This window comes from Heteronotia binoei, chromosome 11, assembly GCF_032191835.1.
Source record: "Heteronotia binoei isolate CCM8104 ecotype False Entrance Well chromosome 11, APGP_CSIRO_Hbin_v1, whole genome shotgun sequence".
Classification (NCBI taxonomy): domain Eukaryota; kingdom Metazoa; phylum Chordata; class Lepidosauria; order Squamata; family Gekkonidae; genus Heteronotia; species Heteronotia binoei.
In genome coordinates this window covers 69,360,312-69,372,472 of record NC_083233.1, presented here as the reverse complement: position 1 = coordinate 69,372,472, position 12,161 = coordinate 69,360,312, and the positions used below count along the sequence as shown (strand labels likewise).

At 42.3% G+C, this 12,161-nt stretch overlaps 1 protein-coding gene across 7 annotated transcripts in view; it reads left to right on the top strand.

Moving 5' to 3' along the window:
- The window catches only part of SFSWAP (splicing factor SWAP), a 161,023-nt gene that overhangs the window by 45,850 nt on the left and 103,012 nt on the right, over positions 1–12,161 (top strand). For all 7 annotated transcript variants that reach the window (XM_060249084.1, XM_060249086.1, XM_060249087.1 and 4 more), the window contains exon 8: positions 9,059–9,302. In XM_060249084.1, the coding sequence (XP_060105067.1) occupies positions 9,059–9,302 (244 nt within the window). The remainder of the gene's footprint in view (positions 1–9,058; positions 9,303–12,161) is intronic.

Here is a 12,161-nt window from a genome sequence, read left to right as displayed (position 1 = left end):
CACAGTAAGATTTCTAAGGTGCTATGGGATTTGTTGAGCCTGATGATAGTAGGAGCCTTACTGCAAGGAGCAGTCCTGTATTTAGCATGAACTGGGTTAGAGAGCTGTCATACCAGCACATGCTGAACTGTGAAGCTGTACAGATAGACGATAACTCTGCTGTACAACCAGAGTTGAGTCTTTGATTCTGCCAAGACTCCGGAAGTAGCATCTTCCTCCTGTTCACAGCTAGAGGAGGGAAGGCCCCAGTCCACCAGTTAAATGCTCCTCCACCTCATCCAAGTTTCAGTCCAGGCCCTCCACCTCCTTTGATACTGAAGACAAGTACTGAAAAGAACCACTGATAGGGTTCCTGATTCACCTGGACCTCTGGCTCTTGGATGGGAACCAGTTGTGCCAGATGGTAGGGGATCTTCTGAAGCTCCTGGGAGGCAAGGAACCTGAGTTTTAACAAGAACCACTGGGTGCTTCTTCTTTCCTAGTGGAGTCTCACTTTTCATAAGGAGGAGACAGGGCAGACCCTAAGAGCATAGCACCCTGCCCAAAACACCATCGCCGATGCATCTTGACATTAATATTCTTAAATCTTATCTCCAGGGCCTTTCTTGTAGCAGTAACTCCTTTGTATATTAGGCCACACACCCCTGATGTAGCCAATCCTCCAAGAGTTTACAGTAGGCCCTGTACTGAGAGCCCTGTAAGCTCTTGGAGGATTGGCTGCATCAGGGGTGTGTGGCCTAATATGCAAAGGAGTTACTGCTACAAAAAAAAGGCCTGCTTATCTCTACCAGTGGTGGGTGATGCTCCCACACAGATTTAAAAAACCCACAAGGAGGAGGGGTACATAGGTCTAGGCAGGGGTGGCCAGACTTGCTTAACGCAAGAGCCACATTGAATAAACGTCAGATGTTTGAGAGCCACAAGACATAAATGCAGAAGACAAGGAAGGAAGGAAAGCAGACAGATGGAGGAAGAAGGGAGTGGTGGAAAGAAAGCAACTTTACCTTTAAATCCATTCTCCAAGCTGATGGCTGGCTTGGCTTTAAAGAAGTGATTTAAAGAAACATATGCCTTCTCCAAGCCAGCTGACTGGGTGGTGGGGGCTTCAAGAGCCACACAATATGTGTGAAAGAGCCACATGTGGCTCCCGAGCCACAGTTCGGCCACCCCTGGTCTAGGGTTTATGTTTCTGCAGATCTGGAGGTGCTCCAGGAGACAGAATGGTTGATTGGGCACATGATGAGAAAATGGCAGCTGGGCAAGTGGGGTTAATGGCAGGGAGAGACACCAGGTGATAGAGTAAGAAGGGAGGCAGCAAGAGGGGGGACGGATTTCTGTTCTTTCAAGCCAACCCACCTCCATGCATAACGAATATCAGATTGCAGCAGCAATTTCAAATCTGTTTGGAAAAGCAGATTGCCAAAGAGCAGCACTCACTAGCAGAAAATGAAATAGCAATCTCTATAATTTATCACATTTGAACCTCTCGTAGCGTCTCTTCACTTGACTATACTTCAGAAAGATAAAAACAGTCTCAAGGGCAGCTATAAAAGACACTTGTGGGATACAGTGCAAAAATCTGTATTTTGTTAGATTTTGAAGAGGCAATTAGAAGAGTCCTAAAAATAACGGAAGGGCAAAAACATAAATGTAAATTTTGGGTAATTTTAACACCAGGAAAGGTTTAGAACTGCAGCATTTTATAATGCAAACAAATGACTGTTTAGCATAGATTATTTTTTATCTTAGCATTTAAGTATGAAATAAGGGCACATTGTTCTAGCGATTTTGATTCATACAGGGATCATCAGATGACTTTTCCCCCTTGAAAATATTATTAATTGTGACCAAGGCTATATAAGCATTGTGAATTCATAGGAATGCTTTAAAGAAAAATGTCTGCTTGAAATACTGGAAGCCAGAGGGGTGAATAAATAAGGTTTCGAGTTGGGAGTGGGGGGAAATGTGGTAGCAAGTATAGAAAGTAGATTTTTTTTTTTCAGAATGAGGGTGTTTAAATGTGTCCAGTTTACATAATTTATCCTGGTTGCAGCATGATTTTTCTTGGCACAAATTTTTTAGTTCTCAGGACTGCCTTTACACAGACTAAGCATCAGAGGTCATGTTACCTTTTGCCAACTAGTATAAACTTAACATAAATCTCGGGCTCACTGTTTTTTCACTCTCTGAACTTTGACTTAGCTGTTGGATAGAAATTTAAAAAAAAAAAAAAACCTAACAATTTCTTTTAGGGAAGTTTGTCCAATCTCATGGGATTTGGGGCTTGTTGCAGCAATTCACTAGACAGAATGTGTGAACGATTGCTCCCAAAGAGCTCATAGTCTAAATACGGAATGTACAAGGGAGAAACCAATAGTAATAATAAATCAAGATCTTGTATAGGAGTTTATAAAGATTTCCAGGGCTGGTTCAGATGGCACAGCCAAACTCTGGCTGATTCCTCACTAACCTTGCTCTGCAACGGGCTTCTTTTTCCCTCCGGAGCAAGCTAGCGATTTCACACCAGCTGCTCCATGAGGCCATTTTGCACTGGGGCAACCTGTGATTTGCTGCACCGCAGTGTAAACCTGTTCTGTTCATCTGCCATTGCTGTCCTTAGGCTCTGTCTCTTTTGTTATATCCTGCCTTTCTACCAATATTGACGACTGGAGTGGCTAATTAGTTGGCTAGACCACCCCCTTCCACAGGACAGTTGATTGATGTTTCAGACAGCATGGAAGAAGAATTAGAAGAACCCTGATGCCTTTATCTACTGTACTAGTATGAAAACTTGCTCTGTGCCAATCTGAGCAAGATGGTATATACCTAAGGACAGATTGCTTAAAAGCTGGAGCTTGAAAATATTTCATGTTCCCACATGCTGTCAGATTTCACAGCACTGTGCAGAAAACAAACCCCAAATTGCTGCAGCTCAGATTTCCCCCGTTATAATCAGATGTCTGCAGATCTCATTGCCTGCTAAATACATAATTGAAGTCTGTGTCTAGAGATTGGAGTTAGCTTTTTCTTAAGGTAGGAAAGTGCTGAGTTTATCCCTGATCCCCTACTATGCAGCCTTGCTTTAGAAATGCTTCCACTACCTTTCATTATATTAGGCTTCATAATTGCCATGTTGTTATTGAAATCAACCCAGAAAATTAAGGTTATATAATTTTGTTAATATTTTATTACAGTATAAATTAAAATGTGTTCTGTTCCTTCCCATTATCATTTAAAAGATATCAACCTGTTCATTAGCATGATCTTCATTGTGTCCTTTGTCCATTTATCCATTATTTATATTAATTTATTTTTCCAGTATTTTGCCAACCAGGGTAAGGAAGCTGTAGATAAATCCCTCATCAGAAATCTTTGCTTAAGGAATGTGCCTTCAGGAGTCTCAGAGGGATCTCTGAGATGGTCTTAATATTATTTCAGTACCAATAATACATTTAAACATTTATAACCTAAAGCTTGCTTGTGTGAAAGCGTTAAAACATGCACTACCTTTATTTGAAAACTTATGCTCCACTTTTCTCCCCAGTCTAGACTTAAATCAGCTTTCAGCATCATTCTTCCTTCCGCCACTTTATCCTTATAGCAATCAATCTGTGAGCTAGGTTAGGCTCAGAGAGACTGACTTGAGCCAAGGTTACCCAGCTAACTTCCATGGCAGATGGCGAGTTCAGAACTTGATCTCCCAGATAGTAGCCTGACACTTTAAGCCAGAGGTATCGAATTCAGGGGTGGAATTCTGGCAGGAGCTCATTTGCATATTAGACCACACCTCTTTTTCTGCCATCAAGTTGCAGCTCATTTGTGGAGACTCCGTAGGGTTTTCAAGGCAGGTCATGTTCAGAGGTGATTTGCCATTGCCTCCTTCTGTGTTACAATCAAGGTTCTTCTTGGTGCTGTCCCAACCACAATTCACCCTGCTTAGTTTCCAGGATCTGATAAAACTGGGTTAGCCTAGGCTATCCAGGTCAGGGCAGAGATCTCTTTAAACAGTAAAATGACATGTGTCTAATATTCTTATCCTGCCATTTGGAGCCTATTGTTCCAAGTTCTATTGTAGAGCGTGTATCAAGGTTTATCCCCAGTAGTCCACTTGGGATAGGTTGTACAGACATTTTATTTCCCCAGATCTTTTATGGATATTAATTAAATGGTTGAGTTAATTGGTTTTCTCAAGGCAGTGCTAAGTCTTCTACGTACCATTGGGTTGTTCTGTACCTTAATACCTTCAGTATTATTTTCAGGCCTGATTGCTGAGATCTCAGTGGCTGAGATGCAGTTGTGTATGCTTGTGTGTGAAGTGTCATCAAGTCACTTGTAACTTATGGTGCCCCTATGAATGAATGTCCTCCGCAACATCCTGTCATTAACAGCCTTGTTCAGGTCTTGCAAATGGAGGGCTATGGCTTCCTTGATTGAGTCAATCCATCTCATGTTGGGTCTTCCACTTTTTTTGCTGCCTTCAGCTTGTCCTGTCACTGTTACCTTTTCCAGTGATCCTACAATGTGACCAAAGTACAATAGCCTCAGTTTAGTCATTTTTAGCTTCTAGGGAGAGTTCAGGCTTAGTAATAATGATTGTGAGCATCTCTGCTTTATTCTCTGTTGAAAGAGAATGTCTTGTGGCAGCCAGCTGTGACCTTTGCAGCTGCGTTCAAGAAACTGAATGAAGTTACCAGTGCTTTCAAAAAGCACATCGCTAATTGTTCGAGGCTCAAGCATCAACCTAGGGTGTGGGACACTCAGGTTTGATTCCCCCATTCATGCCGTGGAAACTCGCTGGGTGACATTGGCCCGGTTGCGTGTTCTCAGCCTAATCTACCTCATAGGATCGTTATGAGGGTAAAATGGAGAAAAGATGGTTGTCAGCCACTTTGGGCCCCCATCGAGGAGAATAGTTGGGTATAAAAGAAGTAAAAACAAGCCATATTTTAAAGGAATGATTTTGACAATGATACAATCTGAAATAAGTATATTGAAACTATGACGCCTATAGTACATGGCAGCAACTAATGGGGATTGTGTCTGGGGGTCTGTAATGATACCCGGGGTTTGATTCCCCACTCTTCCACTTGCAGCTGCTGCAATTGCCTTGGGTCAACCATAGCTCTGGCAGAGGTCGTCCTTGAAAGGGCAGCTGCTGTGAGAGCCCTCTCAGCCCCACCCACCTCACAGAGTGTCTGTTGTGGGGGGAGAAGATATAGGAGATTGTAAGCCACTCTGAGAGCCCCATGGCGCAGAGTGGTAAAGCTGCAGTACTGCAGTCAGAGCCCTCTGCTCATGACCTGAGTTGGATCCCAGAGGAAGCTGGTTCAGGTAGCTGGCTTGAGGTTGACTCAGCCTTCCATCCTTCCGAGGTTGGTAAAATGAGTTACCCAGCTTGCTGGGGGGAAAGTGTAGATGGCAGGGGAAGGCAATGGCAAACCACCCCGTAAAAAGTCTGCCGTGAAAACATTGTGAAAGCAACATCATCCCAGAGTCGAAAACAACTGGTGCTTGCACAGGGGACTACCTTTACCTTTTACCTTTAAGCCGCCCTGAGTATGTGATTCAGAGAGAAGGGAAGGGTATAAATCTGCAGTCATCTTCTTTTTAGTTCTTTTGGGATCTAAGATACTCCTAATGCCTTACACTTGCATTTTTATTTTCATTCAAAACAGGAAGAAATGAATTTTTAAAATACTGGTCAGTAAGCACTTCATTAACAGCCATATCAACATAGTGCTGTTTGATAAGTTTTGTGCTGGGATCATACAATTAAGTGTTGGAATCATTTAGCTCACACAATCCCTTTGGTAAGCAGTGCTTCATTCCCGCCCCCTTCATTCACTTATTATACCCCTTTGGGATTAACTGTCCCCAAATCTTGCGCTCTTGGGGTGGAAGATGTTTGTTCTTAAAAATATTAAAAGCTCTCTATCTTCCTGGTAATTTGACTGAGTAAATATCAGTGGCCACTGTTTTCTTCAAGAAATGTCAATGATTAAATTGTAGAACTTCATTCTTTCACAACAAGTAGTACACTGGCGAAGAAAATTATTTCTTTTTCTACCTCTTATCTCCAGGAGCACATAAGTAAAACAGCTGAAAGCTGACCTTTTGCTCCTCTCACAAAAGGAAATTTCTAGATTATATAGTACTGGTGAATTCAGTTTGTTTGAAAGGCTGTGGGTGGATCTCTCTTGTTGACACTGTATCCAGTATTTTAAAGAGATGTGATGGGATTGTGATTATCTTTGGTACAGAAGAAAAAGCCTAAAGTACCAAGAATAGTTAAATAATTTTGATGAGAAACTTCTCAGGTTTTATTCATGAAAGGCATTAAACTGCACTTATAACTTGTTGGTTCTGTGTGTGTGTGATTTCTAGGTAACTCAGGGTAGCTTAACTGTGCTCCATTAGTTTCTAAAGCAAGTGGATATTTTATAGAAATATGCTTTGTATTGCTGGAATTGAGTTAACGAAGATGAACCAGCATTCAAATCAGCATTCATTTGATCTGGAACGTTTACCTGGGTAATTCAAGTTGGATAAAAGAGGACGTTATTAATACTGGAGAAAAAGCCATGTCAGTCTGAAGCAGCAGAACAAAGTTTGAGTCCATTGGCACCTTTAAGACTTACAAAGTTTTATTCACGGTATAAGTTTTCCTGTGCAAGTACACTTCATCAGATACATTGAAACAGTTCCTCAAGCCTTATTCACGGGGGGGGGGGGGGAGTTGCTATCAAGAAGGGCCACTTAATTATCTAGATGCCCCACCCAGCACTCCATGCCTTGTAAGTAAGGCAGTGTATCTGACGAAGTGTGCTTGCGCATGAAAGTTTATATCATGAATAAAACTGTTGATCTTAAAGGTCTTTGTTGGTCTTAAAGGTGCCGCTGGATTCCAACTTTGATGTACTGGAGATATAGTGAGCTTGGAAATAAACTGTATGGAGCCTTTAAAGGGAGCCTGGCTTTGGAAAAGAACTTAGGTTTATTCTTTGTGTTGAAGCAAAATATGTAGCATGTGGCAGATTTTGTAAATATGTAATTAAATTGAGTAGGGTGGTTCATGTAGTTGCAAACTCCCTTCTCAGGGCCCATGGGGTTTGGCAGTTCTCAGCATGGCTAATTAATTACTTAGCAAGGCTAAGTAAGATTGTCCCTTTTGTATTCAGAGCCCTGTAAAGGGGATGACAGTGAACAAGCATTGGAGTAATCCCCCCTCCTATAACATGGCTTCTTTCTCTGAATGAAAATTCAGTGTGTAAAAGGTGCACTTCCAAGCTCTGTGTTACCAGAAGCTTTGAAAGAAAATACGCCCCTGTTGTTTCAAAGTATATTGGCAGCTTTCCCTTCAGGTTGTCAGAATTAAATTTCTGCCATATTTTATGGACACCCTTCTTTGTGTCTTAGGCACGTGCATGCCAGTGGTTGTTGTATGCACCTTGCTGCAAACATCTTTCATATAGATGGCATTGTACACACCATCTCTGTTCACTGCTGCTACGTTGGTACCTGGTAGGCTCTGATCTCTGAGCCTTTCCATTCACAGAAATGTTTCCTTTTGGCCTCGGTTAACATTTCCTATCTTCACAGCTTGTCTTTGTTGAACCCGTTTCCCTTCTTCTGTGGTTGGTTGCCTTACAGCCTGGTTTAAAGTGACTTTGATATACAAACCGTTATTTTTTCCTCCGTGATTTGGAGAGGTTCACTGCCACAGTTGAAATTAAAGCAGCCAAATTCCAGACTCAACTCTTCTTCTGCTACCAGTGGCACATTCAGCTGGAGTTTTCATAAATGAGGAATTCATACATGTATAATTTATAAAATAGCACATTAACAGCTGTGAACTTTAGGCATTTTTTTTTGTCTCTAGGGTAAAAAACCCTTCATAATTTTTGTTGTGCTTGCGGAACACATGAATTATGCAGACTTTTTCCAACGCATGGCAGCAAGGTGGTTCTGTAAACAGCTGAGCTGTTTTGTAACGCGCATTACAGTGATCAGAAATGGAACACTTGCAAACATGAAATTTTGTAGCATTCATTCACATAGAACCTTGACAATGAGAATGATGTTTTCCACCCTGGTTGGTTTTGCACACTTGTAAACGTCTTGTGCCCTTTTGAGTTTGAAATCCCGTTCAGTCTTGAGAGTTAGAGACGCCAGTATATACCTTTTAAGAGAGGAAACATAATCTGTATTTTCTTTTGGGCAGTAGAGTAGAGGTTTTACACTGTCATTTTCAAATGGAGCATCTGGGAATCCAGGAGGCCCCTTTGGAGCCAAAAGACAGGAAAGTAATTCATTAAATCTCTGTGTTTCCCAGAAGTTTACCTGGGGCCACTTGATGGTTGTATCTGTAATGGCAGACAAACACCTCTGAAAGACAGTGGCTGTGTTCAGCCATCACAGTAATTTGTGCTTTGTTTAAGCCAATTTGCCCTGGGCCTGGAACAAATTTATGCAAAACAGGAAGAATTTCAGAATTGCGCAGTGTAAAGAAATCATGTAGCTGTTCTTAGTTTTGTATAATTGATGGCGCCTGCACGATTTGCCCTGCTGGAGTACAAAATTTCCGATTTTTTAGCAGTCCTGTCGAAGGGCATGCTAACTTGAAAGCCCCTTAGTGCTGCTTCCAGTGGTTAAAAAGAAAGCAGTTCCATAAAGCTACAGCATTTTTCCAGTCATAATGAGGCAAGCATAGTTTTAATTTACCTAAAAGGCACACTAAAGTGAATTAACTTCTGAAGAAAAACGGCACACTTGGGATTCCTTTCGTTGTGTTTGCTTCCTCATTCACCACCGGTGCCATTTCCATTTGGCCCTGGTTGTGTCTGCCTCATTTAACTCAAATGTGTTGACAGGAGTGCTGTTCCACATTTTGCGTACAAGAGAAGCAAACGACACATTAGCAAGTTTGAAATTTGAATGAGAGCAGCACTCCATCCTTTGTCGCGATGGTACAAAGAAACAATTCCGTTATGTGGTTCTTTTCTCCCCTTTTCTTTTCCAAAACTGCCTGAAGCATTGATCATAAAACTTCTTTTTACAGCTGCCGTGGCAGCCATGTATTACAGTTACTACATGCTGCCAGATGGAACGTACTGCCTTGCCCCTCCACCCCCTGGCATCGATGTTGCCACTTACTACAGTGGGTTGCCGGCAGGGGTGACAGTCTCGAGCACTACGGGAGTTGCAACAATAACGGCGCCTCCCCCTCCTGGCACGACACCTCCGCCACCTTCGGAGGCAGCTGATGACAGCAGCGTAGCCATGCCTGCCGCAACTTCTGTGAGGTACCATATTTTATACCCACTTTACTTCCATGTGGTTTGCCATTGCCTTTGGGGATTCTTCTGCCCTCCCCCCCCCCCCAGCATACCACTTCAGTTACCGTGCACACCTTGTAGGCCTTTGTGTTTCTGAAATAACAGCACTGCCTGCCCACCAGTGTTCCCTCTAAGCTGAGTTAGCGTGAGCTAGCTCACAGATTTTTAGCCTCCAGCTCACACATCTTTGTCGTAGCTCACAAATTTAATGCCAGTAGCTCACAAAGTAGAATTTTTGCTCACAAGACTCTGCAGCTTAGAGGGGAACACTGCTGCCTACCTGTGTGTTATTTGAGGGCAGGGGGAGTTGGGAGTCAATCAATGACTGCAGTGCTGCTTTGGAGGCCTGCTGATCAAAGGTTTAAATACCCACCAGACAACTATTCGGATCGCTTCCCGGCATTCACATTTTTGGTTCATAACTCCCTGAAGAGTTAGCTTGGGTAACCAGCTTGAAACATGCTTGTGTGCATGCGCACACACACACACACACACACACACACACACAGAAATGGGTCTGCCACCCAAGTCTGTTTTGCTACAGAATATTCTGACAATGTTGTTGTATTTTCACTTCTCTTAAGGCCAGTTCACACATCCTGGCAACTTTTTTTTCAGTTCCTTGGCCACCAGCAGACTTGCAACTGGGCTGCCCTCGTGCAGCTTTCCTGTTGGTATGAATTAGCAGCTTCATGTATGCACATGACCAGTATGACTTCCATGAGTGCAGCAGCTCTTTGGCTGGGCTGTAGAACCATACACGTAATGGCATCTCCATATAAAATCTCAAAAGTAAAAATGCCAATTCATATATATGAGGCTACCAGCAGCGTACTTCCTAGCTATAAACCTACCAGTGACCCTATCCATTCCTGTTGCACTTTCCAGGAGCACTGAGAAGTCTGAATCAATCCTTCATCTTGCAGTTTTCCAATAAGGTGTAGTTCCCCCATGGGGGGGGGGGGAGGAAAGGGTCACGAGTAGTTTTCTTGATGCAGGCCTGGATATGGAAAGATTTTTGCTTTCCCAATTTGATGTATGTGCATGTAAATATTAAAATAATTAAAAAGACAGTTCCGATGCAAGGATTTTTCACTCTACACTAAAGGTATTTGAACTGTGGTGCTTCTCAGGAGATAAAGAGTTCTATAATGCATGTGCCAGTGCTGGCCACATTTGGTTCACACATGATGCTCTTAAAGGCATGTTCTCTCTCCCTTTTAAAAATGCAGAATTGTAAAAATGCCCCGGGCAATCAGCACAGTTGTGGTCGCATAATAACTGTTTGGCAGTGTAATCTGTTCCAAATATTAATGTTTCCTTGATTGTTATTGGTCCCCGTTTGGGTTGTATGTAATTTAGGACTTAACAGATACCAGGTTCTTATCTCATTGCATGTGCTAAGTCATTCAGTTCTCGTTTATACCCAGAATTATACTTTGTTGGGCTTAAAAGTGCCGGTGGACTCAAACTTAGTTCTTGTATCTGTTAAATCTTTTATTATATATATATGCTAATTTGCTGCTGTTCACAGGGCTTACCAACTGCTTTAATCCAATTTTAGCTATACATATTGCTCAGTTACTTGTGCATCTTGACTCTAATTAGCCCTTGGTGGCAGCTAATCCCCCACCTTTTCTACCTATATGTTACGGTCGAGGAAGTCTTGTTTCAGTGTATCTGAAGAAGTGTGTATGCACATGGACGCTTATACCCAGATTTAAATTTTGTTTTTTCTTAAAAGTTCTGGACCCAAACTTTGTCCTTTAGCAAAACAGTGAACTTTGTGACGTTAACAGCGCTTCATACAAGATGGAGGTTGTTCTTGCTCGGGCTTCCAATGCTTTGGATTAAAATCTTTGGTTATGCAGTTGTTGTTGTTCTCAACAACAGTAGAGAGGTCCCAGCCAGCATCTCATGGTAATAATAATAATAATACATTTTATTTATATCCCGCCCTCCCCGCCGAAGCAGGCTCAGAGCGGCTTACAACATATAAAATTGCAATTTACACTATAAAACATCAATACAGTTCAATGCATAATTCGTAAATAAAACCAACACAATTAAAACTATCATTTGCAATTAAAATTAACATTTTCGGTGCTACATCTAACGAAAACTTTCCTCAGTGGGTGTGGCGAATGGATATAGTAGATTATATCTACTGCAGGTCTACATTAAGCCTTCATTTAGGCGAAGGCCATTTTAAGAAGAGTGGTCTTGCAGGCCCTACGGAATTGGTCAAGACTCCGCACGGCCTGCACCTCATCCGGTAGTTGATTCCACCAGCGCGGAGCGACGATCGAAAAGGCCCGTTCACACGTGCTCTTCAATTTGACCTCTTTCGGCCCGGGGATTGTCAACCAGTTCTTTCCCCCTGATCTCAGCACTCTCTGGGGCACATATGGGGAGAGACGGTCCCTAAGGTAGGCAGGCCCTCGACCATATAGGGCTTTAAAGGTAATGTAAACTTGGACAAAAAGTATAGAGGAAAAAGCACCCTAATAGGCATATTATGCGTATCCACTTAGTTCATAAAATGTTCTATTTGCAGAAGCATAACACTCAAATATTCAATTAATTCTTAAGAGTTTTATGCACAGGCCGTCCGTTGATGTTCAGAACGTTGCTACTCCACATCTCAAATGCTGAGATTTCTGAGGAGTCCTGGTGCATTTGCTGTTTCAACTGCAGTTTCGTTTCGAGTGACCAAATGACGCCAGCAAATGTGTTTTGTGGACAGAGTACAGTAAACAAATGTCATCAGAAGCAATCAGAATCGCCCATATATTGCACATCAGCTTGAACGCCGTGGAAAGCATG